The sequence below is a fragment of the Coregonus clupeaformis genome, chromosome 16 (genome assembly GCF_020615455.1).
Source record: "Coregonus clupeaformis isolate EN_2021a chromosome 16, ASM2061545v1, whole genome shotgun sequence".
Lineage (NCBI taxonomy): Eukaryota > Metazoa > Chordata > Actinopteri > Salmoniformes > Salmonidae > Coregonus > Coregonus clupeaformis.
The window spans coordinates 16,848,794-16,875,718 of NC_059207.1; the positions used below are offsets into that span (position 1 = coordinate 16,848,794).

At 46.4% G+C, this 26,925-nt stretch overlaps 1 protein-coding gene across 1 annotated transcript in view; it reads left to right on the plus strand.

Moving 5' to 3' along the window:
* The first annotated feature begins 1,660 nt into the window (after nt 1-1,660).
* Nucleotides 1,661-26,925, plus strand: part of LOC121584521 (acetyl-CoA carboxylase 2) — a 45,267-nt gene continuing 20,002 nt past the window's right edge. Inside the window, exons 1-34 of the mRNA XM_041900441.2 lie at nt 1,661-1,795; nt 2,086-2,224; nt 2,403-2,512; nt 2,826-2,907; nt 3,043-3,141; nt 3,379-3,488; nt 3,780-3,890; nt 4,169-4,378; nt 4,594-4,764; nt 4,960-5,121; nt 5,229-5,392; nt 5,727-5,877; nt 5,984-6,087; nt 6,348-6,429; nt 6,640-6,785; nt 6,885-7,035; nt 7,171-7,305; nt 7,659-7,805; nt 8,095-8,283; nt 8,564-8,664; nt 8,764-8,852; nt 8,969-9,093; nt 19,610-19,723; nt 19,894-20,007; nt 20,103-20,192; nt 20,301-20,419; nt 21,773-21,796; nt 22,491-22,631; nt 22,766-22,865; nt 23,184-23,291; nt 23,439-23,495; nt 25,851-25,892; nt 26,015-26,230; nt 26,753-26,908. Coding sequence (XP_041756375.1) covers nt 1,670-1,795; nt 2,086-2,224; nt 2,403-2,512; nt 2,826-2,907; nt 3,043-3,141; nt 3,379-3,488; nt 3,780-3,890; nt 4,169-4,378; nt 4,594-4,764; nt 4,960-5,121; nt 5,229-5,392; nt 5,727-5,877; nt 5,984-6,087; nt 6,348-6,429; nt 6,640-6,785; nt 6,885-7,035; nt 7,171-7,305; nt 7,659-7,805; nt 8,095-8,283; nt 8,564-8,664; nt 8,764-8,852; nt 8,969-9,093; nt 19,610-19,723; nt 19,894-20,007; nt 20,103-20,192; nt 20,301-20,419; nt 21,773-21,796; nt 22,491-22,631; nt 22,766-22,865; nt 23,184-23,291; nt 23,439-23,495; nt 25,851-25,892; nt 26,015-26,230; nt 26,753-26,908 — 4,185 coding nt within the window. The 5' untranslated portion in view covers nt 1,661-1,669. The remainder of the gene's footprint in view (nt 1,796-2,085; nt 2,225-2,402; nt 2,513-2,825; nt 2,908-3,042; nt 3,142-3,378; nt 3,489-3,779; nt 3,891-4,168; nt 4,379-4,593; nt 4,765-4,959; nt 5,122-5,228; nt 5,393-5,726; nt 5,878-5,983; nt 6,088-6,347; nt 6,430-6,639; nt 6,786-6,884; nt 7,036-7,170; nt 7,306-7,658; nt 7,806-8,094; nt 8,284-8,563; nt 8,665-8,763; nt 8,853-8,968; nt 9,094-19,609; nt 19,724-19,893; nt 20,008-20,102; nt 20,193-20,300; nt 20,420-21,772; nt 21,797-22,490; nt 22,632-22,765; nt 22,866-23,183; nt 23,292-23,438; nt 23,496-25,850; nt 25,893-26,014; nt 26,231-26,752; nt 26,909-26,925) is intronic.

Consider the following 26,925-nt stretch of genomic DNA (forward strand, 5'->3'; position numbering starts at 1 on the left):
AATGAGCTCTACTGTACTCTGCTGTGCGGTGTTGTATTGTACTACACTGTACTCTACTGTGCTCTGCTGTGCTGCGCTGTGATGTCTAAACTTGTGAAACATGAGGAGAATGACATTCATATCCATAATTATGCATTTCTGTGTAGTACTGATCAGGGACCCATGATGTAATTTCGTTACTGTAATTCTGTTACCGTAATTTTGTTACTAGGTGTAAATCCACTTCACTTACTGTAGTTCAATAACCAAAATATATTTTTTCAAACTCAAGGTGCCTTGCCATAGCTGACACCCCATTCTTTCTGCAGACATTTTTGAATCTTAATTCAGAGGAGATACAGTATATAAGAGTTTTTGGAAAACATGTTCGCAGAAAAACCTGAGGGAGATTTTACCGTAATTCCATTATCAAAGTTTGCATCGGCACAGTTCTACCACTAAATTAGTTTTAGTACATTTTTCTGTGCAAATTGTTAAAAGTAGTCATTTTGCATAGAATTGTATGGTTTGTTCAACTTTGAAATCAATGGTTTTTGTTTGGCATGAGTCCAAGCGTAATTTCATTACTGTGGAATTGTCCCTGTATTGTTCAGTGTTTGATCATTCTCGGTAGTGAACATCATATTGTTTTATTGTTCCCTCTTATGTCGCTTTTCAATAATATAGGCAGATATTCTGAAAGTCTGGCTTCTAATTTATTCATCACGTGATCATTTTGACCTGAAAACGAAAACCCATATCCAGGTTCATTTTAACTGACTGCAGTTCAAAATTCAAAAAGTCACTTGCACATCTGAGCTATCTTGTTGCAGGTGCATGGTAGCAAAGAGATAACTTAAAAGAAAAGAGCAACCTGCACACTGCTCTTGCTAGTATCACTGTTTTTTATTGAAGCTTACGTGTCGGCCTAACTGAGTGCAGTTAGCATTGTTTCCATTATCATATCTTGTTCATATGAACTTGGTCCATGTGAACATTATTGGTGGTTTGGTACAATGGAGAGATGGTAAAATGCTCTGCCACCACTGATAGGGTTAAGGGCTTGTGTAACTAGGCTATGTATTTTTGCTGATAACACATTAACCTTTGATTGTCTCTGTGGTCAGGGGAGCGTTTATATGTGCAGTGACAGTACCGGAACCACTGAGGAACCTCTGTAGGTAACAGAGAGGATTAGCATTAGTTGTATTGCAGCCTGTCAGATTGTCACCGAGTTGAAACATTTGTCTGTCACGGTAGACTGAACACCTTGCGTAGGATATGGCTGACAAGCTCTTTGGCTTACAGAGAAGGTAAGACATGCACTTGTGACCTGAGCAGTGATAGCACAGCCACTACCCTCTGTAGAGACTGAACTTTGGCTGACTGCTGTGAAGGTCCAATGCTGCTGTTTCTCACTGTTCTGGGTTTGGCCTGTGAGTCCGATGTTGGTGAACTTGCTTGCTGGATGGGAATGTTCTTCTAGAAGTCCTACGTCCTAATTTACCGGGACCTACTTTACATGATGCATAGAGTTGTCCCAACACAGAAATTAGTGATTGCCAGTTGCTTGACGTTTTACTTGAGTTGTACGTAGGTTACAACATGAAATATTGAGAAAAAGCGTGCAGCATTAATGCTTTTGTGCTCTTGGACAACCACTTGTCTGTTTTCTCTTTCCAGGCCTAGCATGTCTCAACCACATCTGGTGAAGAAGGGTCGTGAGCACCGAAAAATTGAACTGCAAAGAGACTTCACCGTGGCCTCGCCGGCTGAGTTTGTCACCCGCTTCGGTGGAAACCGTGTGATAGATAAGGTAAGATATCCCTCCCTTTCTGTCTGTGCCTTTTATGGATGCGTAACAACATTTGTGTCGCTTTTGACTAAACTCCTCGTCAAGCTACGAGCAACAGACTAAGTCAACAATATAGTGTAAAAGGTGTTTGAGTTGAGTACTGTTTAATTTCTTATCTTTTTCTCTCTCCTCTCTCTCTCCTTTCTTTCTCTCTCTCAATCTCTCTCTCAATCTCTCACTCTTTTCTTTCTTTCTTTCTCTCTTTCTTTCTTTTTCTTTCTCTCTCTCTCCCACTTTTTTTCTTTCACAAGGTGCTGATAGCTAATAATGGCATAGCAGCGGTCAAATGTATGCGTTCCATCCGCCGTTGGTCCTATGAGATGTTCCGGAATGAGAGGACCATCCGTTTTGTGGTGATGGTCACACCCGAGGACCTGAAAGCCAACGCAGGTCAGTGAGACATGTTTTAGCAGGTCATCATTATCAGCTCCATTGTGCCTCTCAGCACATCTGGAGATAAAGTCGACAGCGAGTCACTCAATTACTCCAAGGAAATGCTTTCCGTGTGAGCTTCTCATGAATAACTGATGTGACTGTATGTGTGTGACGGTGTGTGACTTTTCTATAGAGTATATCAAAATGGCGGACCACTATGTACCGGTCCCCGGCGGAGCCAACAACAACAACTATGCCAACGTAGAGTTGATCGTGGACATCGCCAAGAGGATCCCTGTACAGGTCAGACGGTGCTCCTCCACCTCCGCTCTCACCCACAGGAGAATGGGTTTTTGCTGTGAAATGGGTGGAAGACTTATTAGTGTTTGTCTGAATGGATATCGCCTGTGTCTCAACTTGGCTCTGACCATACAATTACTAGAAGGGACATTACCAATTCCAAATCAAGTCACAATGTTCTATGATGGGTGGACCGGCAGCCATATTGAGTGCACCGATGAATGTTGCTGTCAAATTGGTCTGAGGGGCTTTGTTCCTTCTAGTAATTATATTTTCATGGCTCCGACTCTGATCTCTGTTTTCTTATTGTTCACAGGCAGTCTGGGTTGGGTGGGGTCACGCCTCTGAGAACCCCAAACTGCCTGAGCTCTTGGACAAGAACGGAATCTCCTTCTTAGGTACAGCCCGGCATGAAGCTGTTTGTGGATTATTGGATGGTTAACTCGCATTACAACACAAGCAGCATTCATTGTGGTGTGATGATGTAGATATGGTTTTTATTTTGTTATTTCATTTGTGCCTGTGTGTCTCAGGGCCGTCCAGTAAGGCCATGTGGGCCCTGGGTGATAAGGTGGCCTCCTCCATCGTGGCCCAGAGCGCAGACATCCCCACCCTGCCCTGGAGTGGATCAGGTGATGTACCCCCCTCCCTGCACACTTACCCCCAGACCCCTTGCATCCTAACTCCTTCCCCACACCCCCCATCTGGTATTACATAAGACTTACAGACAGTATTAGGATTCTGACTTGGTGACTGACTGTTGTGTTTTAACACTAACGGTTTTGAAGATGATTCTGTTCTATTCTATTCATAACAGCGGATTTGTCCTGAGCAAGGTCTCGTGTTATTTTCTCCTGCGTGTGCTGTAGGTCTGAGAGTAGACTGGACAGAGGAGGACCAGAGGCTCGGCCACGTGATCAGCGTGCCTCCGGAGGTCTACGTGCTCGGCTGCGTGCGTGATGTTGACGATGGACTGGCGGTAAGCATCCCCACGCCATCACCAATGCTGAAACCATAGAGATATCCTTTGTAGGCATATGACAAATAGTCACTGGAGAAATAACGGCCTTTAAGATGTCTGAAACTATGTATTTCCATGTATTGTTTCCTGAGCAAAATGAAATACTGTCCCTACTTTGCTTTCAAACCAAGGTTCATGAACAATGGAGCAAAATGAAGATGAAACGCGTTGGTTTTAACAATAAAATATTTGATTTCAAGGGTAGGGTTGCTGAAAACCTTTCATCTTCAATGTGCTTTCTCCTTAAAGGGAGCAGACAGAATTGGCTACCCGGTGGTTATCAAAGCCTCAGAAGGAGGAGGGGGCAAGGGCATACGGAAGGTGGACAATGCTGAGGACTTTGCCAGCTTCTTTAGACAGGTTTGTGTTGTCGCATTTCGCACGCACACACACATACACACACATTTTAAATACTTAATTTGAATCCACAAATTACATTAAAAAGGATTTGAACAATTCAAAGGTATTGGATAAAAGGGCACTTAAGGATACAAAAAGCACCTTCTCCACACAGCTAGGCTGCATATAACAGCTGAAACACACACACACACACACACACTGCATGGGGATGTCATGTCCAAGGACCATAATTAGCACAACTTTGTCTAATACAAATCAATGGATGGATCCATCTGCAGGTGCAGGCGGAGGTGCCCAGCTCGCCCATCTTCGTCATGCAGTTGGCCCAGCATGCCCGTCACCTGGAGGTACAGATCCTCGCCGACCAGTACGGCAACGCCATCTCCCTGTTTGGCCGAGACTGCTCCATCCAGCGGAGACACCAGAAGATCATCGAGGAGGCCCCGGCCACCATAGCATCTTCCACCACCTTTGACCACATGGAGCAGGTGAGACATAGAGGGCCTTTCCTTGACATTATGTTCTCCACTGTAATGACGATTCTCCACTTTGACATTTAGAGACTTGTTTTTCAGCCTTTTCACTATTCCATAGTTTTGTTCATAAGGGCACACAACGGAAATCATAGTCCCTCCCTATTTTAGTCAGTTATCTTCCGTTTGGTGCCTAATGAACACGAACCCCCTCTCCCTCCCCATGTCAGTATGCAGTGCGGATGGCTAAGATGGTGGGCTACGTGAGCGCAGGCACCGTGGAATACCTCTTCTCTGAGGACGGCAGCTTCCACTTCCTAGAGCTCAACCCCCGTCTGCAGGTGGAACACCCCTGCACAGAGATGATCGGGGATGTCAACCTGCCCGCCGCCCAGCTCCAGGTACGCTGCAGCCAGATGTCGGGGTTTAATCTCGTCCTTTGACTTAGTTAATGGTCGCATTCCATAATTTTTCGCAATCTCAGTAAAATTGCTATGTCATATTAATGTGGTTGTTGAGATGTTATGTTCTGAAAGCTTTAGGAACTGTGATTGGGAATAGACAATGTTAACTTGGTCAGTCTCTTTTTGTTGTAGATAGCCATGGGGATCCCTCTCCACAGAATCAAAGACATCCGCATGCTTTATGGAGAGACCCCTTGGGGGGACACCACCATCAACTTTGAGGCCCCCGACTGTGTCCCCAGTCCCCGGGGACACGTCATCGCGGCCCGCATCACCAGCGAGAACCCAGACCAGGTGTGCATTCTTCATTCTACAGGGCTGGCCGGCCATATTCTTAACGAGAGATGGCATGGGTTTTGTAGGCTCACATCTGACCCATCCTCCCTCCTTGTCACTTGCAGGGCTTCAAGCCCAGCTCGGGCACAGTGCAGGAGCTCAACTTCCATAGCAGTAAGAACGTGTGGGGCTACTTCAGTGTCGGGGCTACCGGGGGGCTGCATGAGTTTGCCGACTCCCAGTTCGGCCACTGCTTCTCCTGGGGGGAGAACCGAGAGGAGGCCATTTCGTGAGTCCTTCCTTGCCTTGTTGTGTTGTAGACTAGACAATCAGTTCTTCTGATGATGAAGTCCCTATCGACCGCTAGCCCCTACTCCCTAGCCACTCCTGTAGACCTGAGAGGATATGATAGGTGGAAGCAATATGGTGACATTTCCACCTGGCCAATCAGAAGGCAAGGTGAAGGTATTATCATAGTGCTCTCAGATCTACAGGCGTGATTTGGGTGTATGGGCTAGGCTCGGATCCATTTGGAATTCTGCATGAGTTGATGGTGTGTGTGTGTTGGTGTCTTACCATACCTGGGGGGTGATAGTGGTGGTGGTTACTGTGTGGTGGCGCAGGAACATGGTGGTGGCCATGAAGGAGCTGTGTATCCGTGGGGACTTCAGGACCACAGTGGAGTACCTCATTAAGCTGCTGGAGACAGAGAGCTTCAGGAACAACGACATCGACACCGGCTGGTTGGATAATCTCATCGCAGATAAAGTTCAGGTAGAGGACCCTTGTGGAATAGAAACGTAAATCTTAAAAATGTCAATCCTGTAAGGCTACAGTTGGATAAAAACAAATCTCCAACGTGTGTGTGTTCTCCCTTAAGGCGGAGAGGCCAGACACCGTGCTGGGCGTTGTCTGCGGGTCGTTACACGTGGCGGACACCAGCTTCAGGAAGAGCATGTCCGACTTCCTGCACTCACTGGAAAGGTGGCCTACTATAAGTGTGCAATCGTTCCTTCCCCCTCAAGGCTGGAAAAGTATTGGATTGGCATAGAGTTAGATTGAGTGTTTATCTTCCATATTTGTTACAACCAGTGCAATGCTTATAAATCCTTGAGGGGGAGTGAACAAGTAGACACCTCGGGGAGAAGGAAGAGAATCTGAATGTCACCCTTGTCAGTCCAATGTGTTATTGCTGTAATGTTGAACACATGTCTAAATCCAGTATGTGAAATGTCCTTCTGTAGGGGCCAGGTGCTGCCTGCAGCCAGTTTGCTCAATACTGTTGAGGTGGACCTGATCTACGAGGGGGTCAAATACTGCCTCAAGGTACGAAGACCTCACATTACACCTGTCTCATTCTCTCTCATGACTTGATTTTATCCTCTCAGGGGCTAATCCTAATTTCAATCAAATGTTCACTTAGTCATGCATTGATGTCAATAGTAGACTAAGTAAACATTCATCTCAAGTGGAAGTTAGGATTCGCCCCTCAGAGTTATCAATCAATAAGACTTCAACTTTGTTTCTGACTGACAGGTGGCTCGCCAGTCCCCCACCACGTACGTCGTCATCATGAATGGCTCGGACATTGAGATCGATGTCCACCGGCTGAGCGACGGCGGCCTCTTGCTCTCCTACAACGGCAGCAGCTACACCACCTACATGAAGGAGGATGTGGACAGGTGGGACTTCCTGTCTATCTCAAATCGGAAAGGATGGATGGATGGGCCATTAGGTCTAATCTTTCTCCATCATGAACGTATGCATTTGTAACCCTCTAGCTACCGGATCACTGTTGGCAACAAGACGTGTGTGTTTGAGAAGGAGAAGGACCCTACAGTGCTGAGGTCGTCCTCTGCTGGTAAACTCCTGCTGTACCTGGTGGAGGACGGAGGCCATATCTGTGCAGGGAACTCGTATGCAGAGATCGAGGTGAGCGAGGATTCCATGAGAACATACTGTATGTCTACAGGTTTGCTTTTGATCATAATTAGATAATCATTACATGGGTAGTCAGTATTGTGTGTGTGTGTGTGTGTGTTCGTGACTTCTGCGGTGCGTCTGCAGGTGATGAAGATGGTGATGACACTGACGGTGGTGGAGTCTGGCTGTGTCCGCTATGTGAAGAGGCATGGGGCGGTGCTGGAGCCTGGCTGTGTGGTGGCACGCATGGACCTGGACGACCCCAGCAGCATCCATCCAGCAAGTTACCCGCTCACCTACTTCAATACAACTCTATGGCTGCATCTGAACTGGCACCCTATTCCCTATATACTGCACTATATAGGGAATAGGGTGCCATTTGGGACAATACCTGTAACACAGCTATTATAGTAGGCATTCTTATCACATAAAACAATACAAATCACATAGTACTGCAATAGGTTTAAAACATACATCATGTAAATCACACGCCTTCGCATAAGCATGGACAACAATCCACCTACACAACAGTCCCATCAGTCAGCCAGTCAATAGCAGGGATGACACAGTGGTCAGTTCCACATTTGGAGGCTGTTTCTATCTGAATCTCTGTCTTCCTGTGGATTTCCTAGGTGGAGCTGAACACGGCCTCTCTCCCAGCCCAGCAGCCGCTGCCCATCGTGGGGGAGAAGCTCCATCAGGTCTTCCACATGGTCCTGGAGAACCTCGTCAAGGTCATGGACGGCTACTGTCTCACCGAGCCCTACTTCAGCAACAAGGTGAGGGCCTCCACCTACTGCAGCACTGCACGTGCCAATACAGTGGCCACCACGTTCCAGGTTGACATTATTATCGTAGTCGCGCAGATTATCAGATCGCATAATGCCCCAAATAAGTGTTTTATCTTCTCGGGAACCACGTACATTTTGTAAGATTGCTATAAAGACACGTTGGAATGCGGGTAATTGCATGCCTTGTGCACACTGTAGAATGGGAATGTTGATTGAGCTCTGGGACAGGGGTGTGATAAGGGGGTGTGATGACAGTATGTTCCCACCACCCCTTCAGGTGAAGCAGTGGGTGGGCACCCTGATGAAGACCCTGCGGGACCCCTCGCTGCCCCTGCTGGAGCTGCAGGAGATCATGACCAGCGTGTCCAGCCGTATCCCGCCTGGTGTGGAGAAGGCCATCCGCAAGGTCATGGCCCAGTACGCCAGTAACATCACTTCGGTGCTCTGCCAGTTCCCCAGCCAGAGGGTGAGTAACTTAGCCTGGAATCCTAATTGATATGCTCCGTTTGACCATTCTTACTTCGCAAAAGTGAGTGGCCCCGCAGTACATTAGTAGCAGCTTGGTCCCCAGATCTCTTTGTGCTGTCTTGCCAACTCTTACAGTCAGGCACCATACAATCGCCACCACTTGATCAGACTTGGGACTGGGAATTGAATATGTGCACAGTGCACTGCATCCACTTCTCAGCTAATTAATTGAATTCTTCTACATTACGCCTGCTGAATTTGTTCCCCCTCCATTTCAGATTGCCTGTATCCTGGACAGCCATGCGGCCACCCTACAGAGGAAGGCTGACCGGGAAGTGTTCTTCATGAACACTCAGAGTATCGTCCAGCTGGTGCAGAGGTCCCACTTCTCTTATTTCACATCTGAATCATCACTCCATAACAGACATGACTTCAGATATATAATGTTTGAGTGGACTGTGATATGAATGTGCCGCAGGTACCGCAGTGGAATCCGGGGCTACATGAAGTCTGTGGTGCTGGATCTGCTCAAGCGTTACCTTCAGGTGGAGATGCAGTTCCAGCAAGGTGATTGGTGTTACACTGTGGATATAATCAAGACATAGACTGTATCCTGCTGTTGTATTAGTTATTTAATATTGTGGTGATACATGGTATGCCAATATTTTTCCTTTTGTGAACAGCTCACTACGACAAATGTGTGATCAACCTGAGGGAGCAGTACAAGCCTGACATGACCCCTGTGCTGGAGAGCATCTTTTCTCACGCCCAAGTCTCCAAAAAGAACATCCTGGTCACCATGCTTATCGTAAGGCTACTCTCTCAACTAAACACCCACAGCTCGGCCTTGATGAAGAACAATGACGTGAAGCTTAAACATCAATTTAGCCTCAATCATTATAAAGGAATCTGCATTGCGCAAATGTTTATGCTATATCGGAGGGGTCAACCAACACAACCTGTAAGCTGTTCCTCTACTTGACTTTGTCATTGGATATTGAAACCCAGCCTGGTCTCATAGACGAGACGTAACATAGTAAATGTAAATCCAGGACACTCAAATTATACTGAACAAAAATATAAACGCAACATGCAACAATTTTAAAGATTTTACTAAGTTACAGTTCATATAAGGAAATAAATCAATTGAAATAAATTCATTAGGCCCTAATCTATGGATTTCACATGACTGAGAATACAGATATGCATCTGTTGGTGACAGATGCCTGCCCATACCATAACCCCACTGCCACCATGGGGCAGTCAGTTCACAATGTTGACATCAGCAAACCGCTTGCCACACGACGCCATACACGTGGTCTGCGCTTGTGAGGCCGGTTGGACGTACTGCCAAATTCTCTAAAACGACGTTGGAGGCAGCTTATGGTAGAGAAATGAACATTCAATTATCTGGCAACAGCTCTGGTGGACATTCCTGCAGTCAGCAAGCCATTTGCACGCTCCCTCAAAACTTTAGACATCTGTGGCATTGTGTGACAACTGCACATTTTAGAGTGGCCTTTTATTGTTCCCAGCACAAGGTGCACCTGTATAATGATCATGCTATTTAATCAGCTTCTTGATATGCCACACCTGTCAGGTGGATGGATTATCTTGTCAAAGGAGAAATTATCATTTACAGGGATGTAAACAAATTTGTGTACCACATTTGAGAGAAATAAGCTTTTTGTATTGTATGGAACATTTCTGGGATCTTTTATTTCAGCTCATGAAACATGGGACCAACACTTTACATGTTGCGTTTTTATTTTTGTTCAGTGTAGTATGATATGTTACGTTTGGTATGGTTACATAAGACAGATGGTTACTTATTTATTTATTCTATTTTTCTTGCTTTTTACCCCTTTTTTTTAGCCCCAATTTCATGATATCCAATCGGTAGTTACAGTCTCGTCCCATCGCTGCAACTCCTGTACGGACTCGGGAGAGCCGAAGGTCAAGAGCCATGCGTCCTCCGAAACACGACTCTGCCAAGCCGCGCTGCTTCTTGACACACTGCTCGCTTAGCCCGGAAGCCAGCCGCACCAATGTGTCGGAGGAAACACAGTATAACTGGCGACCGAAGTCAGCGTGCATGCGCCCGGCCCGCAACAAGGAGTCGCTAGAGCGCGATGGGACAAGGACATCCCGGCCGGCCAAACCCTCCCCTAACCTGGACGACGCTGGGCCAATTGTGCGCCACCTCATGGGTTTCCCGGTCGCGATGCAATGCCTTAGACCGCTGCGCCACTCAGGAGGCGACAGATGGTTACTTAAGGCAAAAACGAAAGTAGTGTGGTTGGTCAGGGTGGAGGGGTGAGCGTATAACTGGAGGGGTGGGCGTATAACGCAAACGTCTAGCAACTCAAAGGTTGCAAGTTTGAATGTCATCACTGACAACTTTAGCATTTTAACTAATTAGCAGCTTTTCAACTACTTACAACTTTTTAGCTACTTTGGAACTACTTAGCATGTTAGCTAACCCTTCCCCTAATCCTAACCTTAACCATTTTAGCTATACCTAACCTTAACCCTTTAACCTAACTCTTAAACTTAACCCAAACCCCTAGCCTAGCTAACGTTAGCCAGCTAGCTAACATTAGCCTCCTAGCTAGAATTCGTAATATATAATTCGTTTTGCAAATTCGTAACATATTGTAAGTTTAGAAAATTCATAACACGAACGTTTTGCAAAAATCTAAACATATTGTACGTTTTGCAAATTCGTAACATATTGTACATTTAGCAAATTCGTTACATATCGTACGTTTTGTAAATTCATAACATACACTACCGGTCAAAAGTTTTAGAACACCTACTCATTCAAGGGTTTTTCTTTTCTTTTTTACTATTTTCTACATTGTAGAATAATAGTGAAGACATCAAAACTATGAAATAACACATATGGAATCATGTAGAAACCAAAAAAGTGTTAAACAAATTTGAGATTCTTCAAATAGCCACCCTTTGCCTTGATGACAGCTTTGCACACTCTTGGCATTCTCTCAACCAGCTTCACCTGGAATGCTTTTCCAACAGTCTTGAAGGAGTTCCCACATACAGTGGGGAAAAAAGTATTTAGTCAGCCACCAATTGTGCAAGTTCTCCCACTTAAAAAGATGAGAGAGGCCTGTAATTTTCATCATAGGTACACGTAAACTATGACAGACAAATTGAGGAAAAAAAATCCAGAAAATCACATTGTAGGATTTTTAATGAATTTATTTGCAAATTATGGTGGAAAATAAGTATTTGGTCACCTACAAACAAGCAAGATTTCTGGCTCTCACAGACCTGTAACTTCTTCTTTAAGAGGCTCCTCTGTCCTCCACTCGTTACCTGTATTAATGGCACCTGTTTGAACTTGTTATCAGTATAAAAGACACCTGTCCACAACCTCAAACAGTCACACTCCAAACTCCACTGTGGCCAAGACCAAAGAGCTGTCAAAGGACACCAGAAACAAAATTGTAGACCTGCACCAGGCTGGGAAGACTGAATCTGCAATAGGTAAGCAGCTTGGTTTGAAGAAATCAACTGTGGGAGCAATTATTAGGAAATGGAAGACATACAAGACCACTGATAATCTCCCTCGATCTGGGGCTCCACGCAAGATCTCACCCCGTGGGGTCAAAATGATCACAAGAACGGTGAGCAAAAATCCCAGAACCACACGGGGGGACCTAGTGAATGACCTGCAGAGAGCTGGGACCAAAGTAACAAAGCCTACCATCAGTAACACACTACGCCGCCAGGGACTCAAATCCTGCAGCTTAAGCCAGTACATGTCCAGGCCCGTCTGAAGTTTGCTAGAGTGCATTTGGATGATCCAGAAGAGGATTGGGAGAATGTCATATGGTCAGATGAAACCAAAATATAACTTTTTGGTAAAAACTCAACTCGTCGTGTTTGGAGGACAAAGAATGCTGAGTTGCATCCAAAGAACACCATACCTACTGTGAAGCATGGGGGTGGAAACATCATGCTTTGGGGCAGTTTTTCTGCAAAGGGACCAGGACGACTGATCCGTGTAAAGGAAAGAATGAATGGGGCCATGTATCGTGAGATTTTGAGTGAAAACCTCCTTCCATCAGCAAGGGCATTGAAGATGAAACGTGGCTGGGTCTTTCAGCATGACAATGATCCCAAACACACCGCCCGGGCAACGAAGGAGTGGCTTCGTAAGAAGCATTTCAAGGTCCTGGAGTGGCCTAGCCAGTCTCCAGATCTCAACCCCATAGAAAATCTTTGGAGGGAGTTGAAAGTCCGTGTTGCCCAGCGACAGCCCCAAAACATCACTGCTCTAGAGGAGATCTGCATGGAGGAATGGGCCAAAATACCAGCAACAGTGTGTGAAAACCTTGTGAAGACTTACAGAAAACGTTTGACCTGTGTCATTGCCAACAAAGGGTATATAACAAAGTATTGATAAACTTTTGTTATTGACCAAATACTTAATTTCCACCATAATTTGCAAATAAATTCATTAAAAATCCTACAATGTGATTTTCTGGATTTTTTTCCTCATTTTGTGTACCTATGATGAAAATTACAGGCCTCTCTCATCTTTTTAAGTGGGAGAACTTGCACAATTGGTGGCTGACTAAATACATTTTTTCCTCACTGTATGCTGAGTACTTGTTGGCTGCGTTTCCTTCACTCTGCGGTCCGACTCATCCCAAACCATCTCAATTTGGTTGAGGATGGGGGATTGTGGAGGCCAGGTCATCTGATGCAGCACTCCATTACTCTCCTTCTTGGTAAAATAGCCCATACACAGCCTGGAGGTGTGTTGGGTCATTGTCCTGTTGAAAAACAAATGATAGTCCCACTAAGCCCAAACCAGATGGGATGGCGTATCGCTGCAGAATGCTGTGGTAGCCATGCTGGTTAAGTGCGCCTTGAATTCTAAATAAATCACAGACAGTGTCACCAGCAAAGCACCCCCACACCATAACACCTCCTCCTCCGTGCTTTACGTTGGGAAATACACATGCAGCGATCATCCATTCACCCACACCGTGTCTCACAAAGACACAGCGGTTGGAACCAAAAATCTCTAATTTGGACTCCAGACCAAAGGACAAATCTCCACCGGTCTAAGGTCCATTGCTCGTGTTTCTTGGCCCAAGCAAGTCTCTTCTTATTATTGGTGTCCTTTAGTAGTGGTTTCTTTGCAGCAATTTGACCATGAAGGCCTGATTCACACAGTCTCCTCTGAACAGTTGATGTTGAGATGTGTCTATTTGGGCTGCAATTTCTGAGGCTGGTATCTCTAATGAACATATCCTCTGCAGCAGAGGTAACTCTGGGTCTTCCATTCCTGTGGCGGTCCTCATGAGAGCCAGTTTCATCATAGCGCTCAATGGTTTTTGTAACGATCCCGGCTGTCTGAGTCGGGTCCTGGTCGTAATCTCCAGTTTCCCGAGGGTTCGGGAACGCTCCGGGGAGCGCTCTGGTTTCCGCACCTGCTTCCCATTAGCAATCTGCACACCTGGGCCTAATCAGCACCTTTCTTAGGCTCTGGCCCAACATCCAGTTCCTGCCGGATCGTTAGCCATGAACAGTAGGTGTTCTGTGTATCAGTAGAGCGTTCTAGCGTGAGTTTTGTTATTTTGTACTTTGTTGAGTTTTTGTGTTCTTACCTCCGTTTTTGTTCCACCTGCAGTCACACGTCCGGAATCTTCACCCCCACCTCTGCCTGATGGTCGGCGGCTGCCGAGCCATCACTGGACCCAGTACTGCACCCCCAACTACTCAACCACGCCGCCCGCTCTGTCCCTGGATTATACTGCACCTTTTGTCGTATCTAATAAACCCTCACCTTCGTTCAACTCTCCTTGTCCTGGTCTGCTTTTGGGTTCTGGCTGAGGGAACTGTGACAGAACGATCCGGCCAAATATGAACCCAGCGGACCTGGACTCTGTTCGCCATGCCATTACCCAGCAGGAGAAGATGTTGGGCCATCATAGCATGGTACTACAGGAGATCGCGTTGTCAGTTCGGAACCTTTCTACCGGCCTGACGGAGGTCCAGAACCAACGCCAGTGTCCGGTGGAGGACTCACTACCGGTTTCACCCATCTCGCCTGCCGCTTCTGAAGTGGTGTCCCTCCGTGAGCCCAAGGTTCCGACGCCGGATAAGTATGAGGGGGAGCTGGGAAGATGCCGTTCCTTCCTTATGCAGTGTGGATTAGTGTTCGATCTACAGCCCTACTCTTATGCCACTGACAAGGCTAGGATAGCCTTTTTGATTGAGTTGCTGCGTGGTCGAGCGCTGGAGTGGGCTTCAGCCGTTTGGGAACGACAGGATCCCTGCATGGCTTCATACCAGGGGTTCACGGCCGAGATGAGGAAGCTCTTCGACCATTCCGTCCGAGGGAGGGACGCAGCTAGGCGTCTGTTTTCTCTTCACCAAGGAACTCGCAGCGTGGCCGACTTCGTGATCGAGTTCAAGACGTTGGCTGTGGAGAGTGGGTGGAACGAGGAGTCTTTGCAAGCGGCCTTTTACCAGGGCCTGTCGGAGCAGCTCAAGGATGAGTTGATCTCCTATCCGGAGCCTAGGGACCTGGACAGCTTGGTAGCGTTGTCGATTCGGGTGGATAATCGAGTCCGAGAGCGAAGGAGGGAGAAGCAATGGGGTCCGTCCAATCGATCAGCTTCTCAGTTCCCAGTCGGATCGGGTGGTGGACCAGAACACGTCGATCACTCTCCACCACTAAGGATTAGTGGAGAGGACCTCTCTCCCGATTCTGAACCCATGCAAGTGGGGCGGCACGGGTTAACCAAGGAGGAGCGTCAACATAGACGTAAGACCAACTGCTGCCTCTACTGTGGTCGCTCGGGACATTACATCTCCACTTGTTCCCGGCAGTCGTCAAACTGCCCGGCTCGCTAAAGTTGGGAGGACTTTTAGCGAGCCAGTTTCAACCTCTCAGTACCTCTGTCAGACCCCGCTTCCCGGCTACCCTTGTGAACAGGAATCAGAGCTTAGCGCTTAACGCTTTTATCGATTCAGGTGCCGATGGAAGCTTTCTTGATGCCGAGTTGGTGGAACAGCTGGGGCTTTCCAAGGAGCAATTGCCGGAAGCCATTGAAGCGACCACTCTGAACGGCAGTAGTCTGGCACGTATCACGATGAGGACTGAACCGGTTAAGATGCGGTTGTCGGGGAATCATTCGGAGATGATTTCATTTTTCATTCTGCCGTCTTCCCATGTTCCTCTGGTCCTTGGATACCCCTGGCTGAAGGAACACAATCCCACGTTCGATTGGGCGACGGGCAAGGTAACGAGTTGGAGCCTTGATTGTCATGCTAACTGTCTCAAGACTGCCTGCCCCCATTCGGTTCCCAGTCAGGTGATTGAGGCTAAACCCCCAGATTTGTCCCTGGTTCCCGAGACATATCACGATTTGGGGGAAGTTTTCAGTAAGCAGAAGGCTCTGTCACTTCCTCCCCACCGACCATATGATTGTGCCATCAACCTGGTTCCTGGAGCTGTCTACCCCCAAGGGAAGGTTATACAGTATCTCCCGACCTGAACGTGAGGCGTTGGAGACCTACATCAAGGAGTCCCTAGCTGCTGGTCTCGTTCGTCCCTCGTCATCACCCCTGGGGGCAGGATTCTTCTTTGTGGGAAAGAAGGATGGCTCTCTTCGACCGTGTATTGATTATCGGGGGGTTGAATGACATCACGGTCAAGAACAAGTATCCCCCTGCCCTTGATGAGTTCTGCCTTCGACTCCTTGCAGGGTGCTACGGTGTTCACCAAGCTAGACCTACGCAATGCGTATCACCTGGTCCGGATCAGAGAGGGGGACGAGTGGTTGACGGGTTTCAATACACCGATGGGTCACTTCGAGTATCAGGTGATGCCGTTTGGACTGACCAATGCTCCAGCGGTATTCCAGAGTATGGTGAACGACGTCCTGAGAGATATGATCGGTCTCTTCGTGTTTGTTTACCTGGATGACATTCTGATCTTCTCGAAGGAACCTTCCGACCACGTCCAGCATGTCCGGCAGGTTCTGCAGCGATTGTTGGAGAATCGCCTGTTCGTGAAGGCCGAGAAGTGCGAGTTTCACGCCCACACTACATCCTTTCTCGGGTACATCATCTCCAGGGGTGAGATTAGGATGGATCAGGAGAAGGTTAAAGCGGTTCTGGAATGGGTCCAGCCCGTTACGAGATTGCAACTCCAGAGATTTTTGGGGTTTGCGAATTTCTACCGCAGATTCATCCGGGATTACAGCCGTGTGGCCGCTCCGTTAACTGCCTTGACTTCCAGTATCAGGACCTTCAAGTGGAATCCGGAGGCGGATCGAGCGTTTCTGGATTTGAAGAGGCGATTCACCAACGCACCGATTCTCTCTCAACCGGACACGGCCCGTCAGTTCGTCGTTGAAGTGGACGCGTCTGATGTGGGAGTTGGCGCCATCCTGTCGCAGCGATGCTCCACGGACAGTAAACTCCATCCCTGCGCCTACTACTCGCCGCCTTTCGCCTGCAGAGAGGAATTACGATGTGGGTAACCGGGAGCTTCTCGCGGTGAAACTTGCCTTGGAGGAGTGGCGCCACTGGTTGGAGGGGGCGGAGCAACCGTTTATTGTCTGGACTGACCACAAGAATCTTGCTTACGTGCAATCGGCTAAACGTCTCAACTCCCGTCAGGCCAGGTGGGCGTTGTTTTTCGGACGATTCAAGTTTGCCCTGACGTTCCGACCTGGATCTAAGAACGGCAAGGCGGACGCCTTGTCCCGGATGTTCTCCAAGACGGAGGAGAGTGGGTCCAAGACCGAGACTATTCTCCCCCGGAACTGCGTCGTGGGAGCAGTGATGTGGAAGATTGAGGAGGAGGTGCTGGCGGCCCTTCGGACTCAGCCCGGTCCCGGTAACGGTCCACCCGGTCGGTTGTTTGTGCCTGAGTCGGTTCGTCCTGCTGTCCTCAAATGGTCCCACGCCAGCAAGATGGCTTGTCACCCCGGCGTGGCTCGGACTATGGCGTTTCTTCGCAGACGCTTTTTGGTGGCCTGCCATGGCCGAGGATACTCGGGGTTTTGTTGCTGCCTGTCCAGTGTGTGCGCAGAATAAGAGTACCAATCGGCCCAGCTCTGGACTACTTCACCCCCTTCCTATTCCCCGCGTCCATGGTCGCATCTGGCCCTGGACTTCGTCACGGGGTTGCCCGCTTCTGAGGGGAACACGGTCGTTCTGACTATCGTGGACAGATTCAGCAAGTTCGCCCACTTTGTGCCTATTGCCAAGCTTCCCTCTGCCTCGGAGACGTCCGAGATCCTGGTTAGGGAGGTTTTCAGGGTCCACGGTTTGCCCAGTGATATCGTTTCCGACCGTGGCCCTCAGTTTACCTCTGCTGTCTGGAAGTCCTTCTGTTTGGCCATTGGAGCTACAGTCAGTCTCACATCTGGTTTTCACCCCCAATCCAATGGTCAGGCGGAGAGAGCCAACCAGAAGATGGAATCCACGCTACGCTGTCTGGTCTCTTCCAACCCCACCTCCTGGGCCTCTCAGTTGCCTTGGGTTGAGTATGCCCACAATACTCTCCCCTACATCTGCCACTGGGATGTCTCCCCTTCCAGTGCCTGTATGGCTACCAACCTCCCCTGTTCCCTTCTCAGGAGAAGGAGCTCTCAGTGCCTTCTGTTCAGGCCCATATTCGGCGTTGCCACCGGACCTGGCATCGGGCCAGAAAGGCACTCCTTAGAGGTTCGGACCGGTATCAGCTCCAGGCGAATCGTCGCCGGATCCCCGCTCCCACCTATACCATCGGAGATAGGGTTTGGTTGGCCACACGGGATCTTCCGTTACGGACTGAGTCTAGGAAGTTGTTACCGAAGTTTATTGGTCCGTTTGTGGTGGAGAAGGTGATCAATCCAGTGGCAGTGCGACTCAAACTACCGAGGACGCTCAGAGTCCATCCCACCTTTCATGTCTCCTGCCTCAAACCTGTCTTCCTCAGTCCTCTGTTGCCTCCTCCGCCTCCTCCTCCTCCTCCTCGGATGATCGGAGGTGGTCCTGCCTGACACGGTGCGTCGCATTATGGATTCCAGACGGCGGGGCCGGGGTTTCCAGTATCTCGTGGACTGGGAGGGGTATGGTCCTGAAGAGAGGAGTTGGATTCCGCGGCGACAGGTCCTAGATGCGGATCTCATCAGGGACTTTTACCGCCTCCATCCTGGCGCTCCGGGAGTCCGCCCGGTGGCGTTCGTCGGAGGGGGGGTACTGTAACGATCCCGGCTGTCTGAGTCGGGTCCTGGTCGTAATCTCCAGTTTCCCGAGGGTTCGGGAACGCTCCGGGGAGCGCTCTGGTTTCCGCACCTGCTTCCCATTAGCAATCTGCACACCTGGGCCTAATCAGCACCTTTCTTAGGCTCTGGCCCAACATCCAGTTCCTGCCGGATCGTTAGCCATGAACAGTAGGTGTTCTGTGTATCAGTAGAGCGTTCTAGCGTGAGTTTTGTTATTTTGTACTTTGTTGAGTTTTTGTGTTCTTACCTCCGTTTTTGTTCCACCTGCAGTCACACGTCCGGAATCTTCACCCCACCTCTGCCTGATGGTCGGCGGCTGCCGAGCCATCACTGGACCCAGTACTGCACCCCCAACTACTCAACCACGCCGCCCGCTCTGTCCCTGGATTATACTGCACCTTTTGTCGTATCTAATAAACCCTCACCTTCGTTCAACTCTCCTTGTCCTGGTCTGCTTTTGGGTTCTGGCTGAGGGAACTGTGACAGTTTTTGCGACTGCACTTGAAGAAACTTTCAAAGTGCTTGACATTTTCCGTATTGACTGACCTTCATGTCTTAAAGTAATGATGGACTGTTGTTTCTCTTTGCTTATTTGAGCTTTACTTGCCGTAATATGGGCTATCTTCTGTATACCCCCCATCTTATCACAACACAACTGATTGGCTCAAACGCATTAAGAAGGAAAGTAATTCCACAAATGAACTTTTAAGAAGGCACAACTGTTAATTGAAATGCATTCCAGGTGACTACCTCATGAAGCTGGTTGAGAGACTGCCAATCGTGTGCAAAGCTGTCATCAAGGCAAAGGGTGGCTATTTGAAGAATCTCAAATATAAAATATATTTTAATTTGTTTAACACTTTTTTGGTTACTACATGATTCCATATGTGTTATTTCATAGTTTTGATGTCTTCCCTATTATTCTACAATGTTATAATACGTTTTTTCAGTGAACCCGCAATGCAGTTTTCCTTCATCTGCAGTTTGTTGTATTGGGGCCATGTTTACATCTCTCCAATGCTAATAGGGAGTGGGTTGTGTGTCCCTGGTGATGTTTAGGATCAGCTGTTTGGGCGGGACCCCACCGTAACAGACGAGCTAATGGCCATCCTGAACGAGCTCACACAGCTCAACAAGATGGAGAACTCCAAGGTGGCCCTGCGTGCCAGACAGGTACATTTCGCAACTGTTTGTACTGAATGACGTTTTCCCCACAATGGAATGTACCGTTATTCAACATTCTAAGACTTCAGTCAGATAAGATGATAGATGTTATTCACTTATATAGGCAGTTTAGTAGCTACAAAACAATAGATATTGATGGACAAGTGTGTATTTTGCAGGTTTTGATAGCATCCCATCTGCCCTCTTATGAACTGAGGCAAAACCAGGTGGAGTCCATCTTTCTGTCTGCAATTGACAGGTATGGGCACCAGTTCTGCCCAGAGAATCTGAAGGTGAGCATAATCTTTCCCGCGATTTATCCAAAACAGCAAAAACATTTTATACTTACCGAAGACCTAAAGGATAATATTGCTTTTCCCCTCGGCAGAAACTCATCCTGTCTGAGACCTCCATCTTCGATGTCTTGCCCAATTTCTTCTACCACTCTAACCGGGTGGTGTGCATGGCTGCCTTGGAGGTGAACATAGTGAACAGCATATAAACCAGATTTGGCTTCATCCTGATGTAGATCATTTCACTAAAATTCTCCCTTTTATGTTCACTTCCCGCTGTCCCCTCCCAATAGGTGTACGTGCGCAGGGCCTACATTGCTTACGAGCTGAACAGCCTCCAGCATCACCAGTTGCAGGACGGGACGTGTGCTGTAGACTTCCAGTTCATGTTGCCGTCATCCCACCCCAACAGGTACCCAGCCACCGCAGACAACAGTTCTCTACCAACGTCACAAAGCAGCTCTACACCAAACACACTATGGAGTTCAGATCATTTTGATCGTTGCCACATACAATACATGGCTTCCATAGCTGCCAGGTACAAGTGTTCCATAGCTGCCAGGTACAAGTGTTCCATAGCTGCCAGGTACAAGTGTTCCATAGCTGCCAGCTATCTCCTTGTGCCAAAAAGTGAACAGTAAGAAGCCTGTGAGTTGAGATAGAAGGAACAGGGTGGGTGCAATTTGGCATAAACTGGGGGATTCGAAAACAGACCGTGAAAAGACAGTTAGTTTACAACCCAAAGTTACAACTCTCCCATGTGTCGAAAGAAAAGTTGTTTATAGTTAATTCACTATTCACCACATAAGGCTTTAATTATGCTAAGCAATGTGAATGGAAATCTATTGTATCTTAGTTAGTGGGTATCTTTGTTAGGGGGTACCTTTGTTAGTGAATGAGCCAATCGAGATGTTTTTTCAGTACGTCTTTACACTATTTTTCTGTAGTCCAGTATTCCTCTGGTTCTCATTGACTTGCTCCTGTTTCCCATTTCTCCCCAACAACAAGAGAGTGATTCACCTGAGTGATTCACTCCGCCCGAACCGACACATAATCCACTCTACTCTACCTGCTCAGCATCTCTGAGAACATGTTGTTCAGTCCCTATACTGAGAGCACTAATAAAGCCTGTAACCCCTGGTCATGGTACAGTCTGTTTGCTCCTTCCATTTTGGCAGTGCAGGAGACCCATCTCTGTCCTTCCTCACCCCCCCAACCCTCTCCTCTTTGGAACAAACCCTCAATTTAGTCGTTTTCCCACCGCCACTTTGGGGCAAATAGTCAGACAGAGGTACACTATTGGGATTAACTGTTATATCAGATTGCTCTCAAGTTTCCAACACTTAGATTCCACAAACCAGGAAAAGGACTTAAATTATTGTTATTGTTTAAAAAATGTTTTTCTTACAGATTGTTTTTGAAAATAGATTTTCGAAGTGGCTAAAATTATATTTGACTGAAAGTCGGGCCTGATTGCAGAGGCTTGACTTTTCCCTCTGCTCTTCTGTTTTGTTATAAGTCAGGTTTCGTGATTGCAACCTGATAGATCACAATAGATCTTAATCACACACAGAAATACAATTACCCATAAGCTGCTTTTAACTTTTAAACTTTAGAATTATTTTTCATGGTTATTATTCATGTGTGCAAAGCTAGTGTATGTCATAAAGTGCTTTGAAACTAATAAAATTGCATAGAGGTAAAGGAAGAGCTTTAAGGTGGATCATCCACTGCTAACATTCACCTGCCAAATATCTGATTTCAGAGGGAGCAGCCCTACTCTGAACAGGTAAAGTACAGCTCCTCCTTCCAGGCATCCTGACACACGGTGTCTGGCTCTGTCTGTGTATGTCTCCTAGCAATGCATGCTTTTCCCCCTCTCTTTTTGAAACTGTAAACCTTTGCCGAAGGACTTTCTAACACGTCCTTCCTAAAAAAAATTTTTTATTGTTTGTCTTTCTCAACTTTCATAGAGATTAGTAGCTTTTGGGAGGCACATTTAGTTTGTCTGACCTACTGTATGCAATATGCCTTTTTAAAACCTTAGCCTGACAGTGTGATTCCTTTGTGACAAAAAGGGGATTCAGTATTCTACCAGTGGCTGATTTGACCCTCATAGGCCACTGTAGTAATCTGCCCCACCACTTTCAATCGAACATAATCAGTTGATACTGTTAAATCAAACACAATCAGTCAATCAGTTCATATTATCAAATGTATTATCAAACAAAAAAAGTGTCTAGTGAACAAAGACATTGCTGTCTGTTATGCTTTGTGGAAAGAAAACAGGTACAGTATGCTGTTGGCATCGTGATGTAAACTTGCTGTCAGTTCCTCACCAGCGCCTACACTAATTTGTGTCGATGGTTGTTCACCATGGCTAGTGCTGAAGCAAAGCAAACCCCCAACCTTAATTGAACATTGCTCCCTGTGCCCAACCCAAACCTACCCAGGGGTCACCAGTATGTCCTCCCTCCCCTCAGGGTGGCAATGCCGGTGAACAGCGCAGGGCAGTTTGAGATGAGGCGGCAGGGTAGCGAACTCTTCCTAGAAGGGGCACTCTCTCCCCCCTGTCAGCGCATGGGGGCCATGGTGGCCTTCCAGTGTTTTAAAGACTTCAAAAGGTAAAAAAACCCACAGAGAACAACTCTTGGATGTCAGGTTTGCATGGTAGAAATATGTAGGCTGGGTAATATAGGGTAATAATAAGCCTTGTCCTGACCTGACATGTGTGTCCATCCACTGGGTGTGTGTGCAGGAACTTTGACGAGGTCATCTCCAGCTTTGCTGACCCGCACCAGGAGAGCACGCTGTTCTCCGAGGCCTGCCCCAGCCTCTACGAGGAGGACAACTGCAAGGTGACCATGTGATGGGATCGTGTTACACAGGCTTTACAGACCTTTTGACTCTGGTGGTGTCTGCAAGCCGCCCACAAGGGGTCCCCTAAATGGACCGAAATATTGTCCAGAAATGACCTCATTAGACAGAAAATATATACTGTTTGCCTAATACTAATGATTTGTGTGGTTATAATAGAATACATTTATATTATATTGTTATCATCTATGTTAATGAATTGTACACAGAGTATCTTTAAGAGAATCATTTGGTAAATGAGGAGAAGGCTGAGATTTCTCACTAAGCTGTGATTGATTATTTCCCCTACACTCCTGCAGAACATGAGGGAGAACCCCATCCATATCATCAATGTGTCCATCAAGTCGGCGGACACGGAGAATGACGATGCCTTGGTCACTGCATTCGCTACCTTCGCCCAGTCTAAGGTCAACAGCGCTGTTCATCCCCCCAAATAATATTATGGATTTCTCTCATAGGGGGAATCTTAAAGGGGTTCACCCCTTCATTATTAACCCAGGGTCCTATGATTTCTGCACTAGGATTATACTTGATATGATTATTTCTTATTACAGAAAGTTTTACTCTTTGAGCACGGCATCCGAAGGATCACGTTTTTAGTCACACAGAGGGTAAGATGTTTCTACAAGACCATTTGAAATAGCCTCGTACGATCATCCTGATCTCGCAAGCTTACATTCTGTTGCACGGAATCCATGTAGCGAAACAGAATGTAAGCTTGCGAGATCAGGATGGTCGTACGAGGCTACATTTGAGAAATTCCCTTTGCTGTTGTTGAATACAATTGTGAGTAGTACTCCGTCATCTCTTACTATTAATACGTGTGGCTTGGATATATAAATATTGGACCACTTATTTCTGACTTCTAGTTATTCTTTAGAATGCTACTCCTCTTACACCGTTTAAGCTAGAAACGCCATTCAAACTTTAAAACAAGCAGACTGGTCTTGAATAGTGTGATTGCATACAACTTTTTTGATACTAATTATACTTTTAAAACTTATTGAACTTCATCCACTTTAATAGGATTTCTTCAACATTCTAAGGCTTCCATTGTGACATCATGACTTCCAACATTCCATTCACTGTGAATGCAACTTTTGACACAAATCAGCTCCTTTGACCACTTCCCCAACAAGTTAGACAAAAGGTTAGAGGGTATGACATCTTGGTCTACTTCCCTGCTATTCAAATCTGGAATCAGAACAGAATTATCTGCTACCAATCAAAAGTTACAGCTGATTGTTGGAGTTTAGAGTGACGAAAAGTAGCTATCTAATGTCAGCCAAAGCTCTCTCATGTCTCCTCATTGAGCAGCTCAAACAAAGTCGTTGCTATGAATACCAATGCATTTTAATGGCAAAAAAAAAGGGCCATAGGCTAGAATGGTGAAAAAAAATACAAACTTCTAGACCTGTGTCCTCTTTCACCGTCTAAGCTATCAACTCTAAACCAACGTTGAGATGTTCAGACTGACCCTACTTGGATTGCTTGTCAAAATATTTTTGTATGTACCTTGGATGGTGCCTCCATTGATGGTGTTCCTGCATACAAATATCTGGGCATCTGGATGGACAGTAAGCTATCTTTTAAAAAGCATATTGATGAGTTAGTTAAGAAGCTGAGATAAAACATTGGCTTCTTCTGTAGAAATAGGTCCTGCCTTTCACTTAATAGTAGAAAGCAGATCATTCAGTCAACGTTCCTACCGGTCATAGACTATGGCTACATCATCTATATCAGGGATGGGCAACTGGTGGCCCCCCTTTCTAGGCCCGCGGACCAATTCATTTTTTGTTTTGTTTTAAGACTACTTTTTTAGGAACTCAGTTGGGGTCTCAACTTACTGTTGAGAGTTAGAATAATAGAATACACAAGTTGCAATTTAGAAATTTGGTTGTGCATCAGCAGTCACTCAATTAGCCCATGCCAGATTATTATTTTTTGATTGGTAAATTAATCTAGCGACCAGCTATCTAAACTTGTAGTAAGCATGGTCCAATTACAGACCGGGTTGGGGCCCATTGATCATCAGTTATCATATTAAAAACTGCAAACATTTGCCTCCACCCTATGGCAAAATGTGGAGAATTGCAGGACATTTTCTGTAAAACCGCACATTTTTCTCTCCACCCCATGGCAAAATTAGTAGAATTGCATGAAATGAGTTATACAATTGCAGAAAAGTGTAATATTGAAATGTAAACTCAAAATTGAATACATTTCAACTCATTATGTCTGACATGGTACATGTGTCTTCTTTTTTTAAAGACCATAACCATGTGTGTGAGGAGTATACTTTTGGTTCAAAGTAGATTAGTTTAAGACTACCAAGAAACACTCTGCGTGACTCTGATTTAGCCCACTGCCGTAAAAGTTTGTAATGCCGTTAGATGCCGTTAGACATAGCGCTCTTCGTTTTATTACAAGGTGACATGTTCTGTACACTGCATTCTTTACTGTTCCAAAGTCATGTAGGTTGAGTTATTGCTCTCTTTTTATTTATATTTTACAAAAACTCTCGCCGTACCTAACATCATTAATAACCTTCAGACGTACGAGTTACCACACCCGGTCTCAGGTATGGCTAACTCTGGTAATCACTTCGGTCTCCTCAGAGTTAGGTAAATCACCTTTTAGTTTCTTACAATCTACAGATTTCCCCACAACTGTATTTTGTAAGTTGTGTGCATGCTGGTAACAATGGGACTGCCTGCTAAAATAAAGGTTACAACATATTTTCTATAATTTATGATTGATGTACTATTAACTTAACATTAACTTACTATTAAACTATGGCTAATAAAAGTAGGGTCATATTCAAAGATTTTTGCAATGGAAAATTAAAACAATCCTTTCTTATTGGACAATAATAGTCTCTCCCTGTTTCCGACCCTTTTCTTCTGTTTGGTGCCCTAATGAATACAACCAAGATTAATCTAATTTTTCTCTCTGATTTTTACCAGAGGGAATTTCCCAAGTTCTTCACTTTCAGAGCCAGAGACGGGGTAAAAAACAACAACATATTTACACAAAATAATTTTCACAATAACAGGACATTTGTTATACATGAACAACCTTAAAACACTAGTAAACTAGTAAAACACTCCCCCCTCCCTCTCTCCCCCAGTTCCAGGAGGACCGTATCTACAGGAACCTGGAGCCTGCTCTGGCCTTCCAGCTGGAGCTGAACCGCATGCGTAACTTTGACCTGACAGCCGTGCCCTGTGCCAACCACAAGATGCACCTGTACCTGGGCGCTGCCCGCGTGCAGGAGGGTGCCGAGGTCACCGACTACCGCTTCTTCATCCGAGCCATCATCCGCCACTCTGACCTCATCACAAAGGTACTGGGGGGGGGGGTGGAGTCAACGCCACATTAAGTTAAAGGGATACTTAGGGATTTTGGCCATGAGGCCCTTTATCTACTCCCCCAGAGTCAGAGGAACTCGTGGATACCATTTTTATATCTATGTGGCCAGTATGAAGGAAGTTAGTTAGTTTCGCAAGCCAATGCTAACTAGCGTTAACGCAATGACTGGAAGTCTATGGGTATCTACTGTACTAGATACCTATAGATTTCCAGTCATTGCGCTAATGCTAGTTAGCATTGGCTCATAAAACTACCTCCAACTTCCTTCATACTGGACACAAAGACATAAAAATAGACATAAAATTTGTATCCACAAATTAATCTGACTCTGGGAATGTAGAAAGGGCTTCATCGCCAAAATCCCAAAGTATCCCTTTAAAAATACATGTATTGATTTTGCACCCTTATATTTGAGATAAAAGGTTTCTGTCTTGCTAAGACTAATAATTTTGTCACATAACTCTTGCACCTCTCTCTCTCTCTCTCTCTCTTCCAGGAAGCATCCTTTGAGTACCTGCACAATGAGGGTGAGCGTCTTCTCCTGGAGGCCATGGATGAGCTGGAGGTAGCCTTCAGCAACAACAACGTGCGCACTGACTGCAACCACATCTTCCTCAACTTTGTCCCCACCGTCATCATGGACCCCTCCAAGGTCAGTGTGCCTGTGCC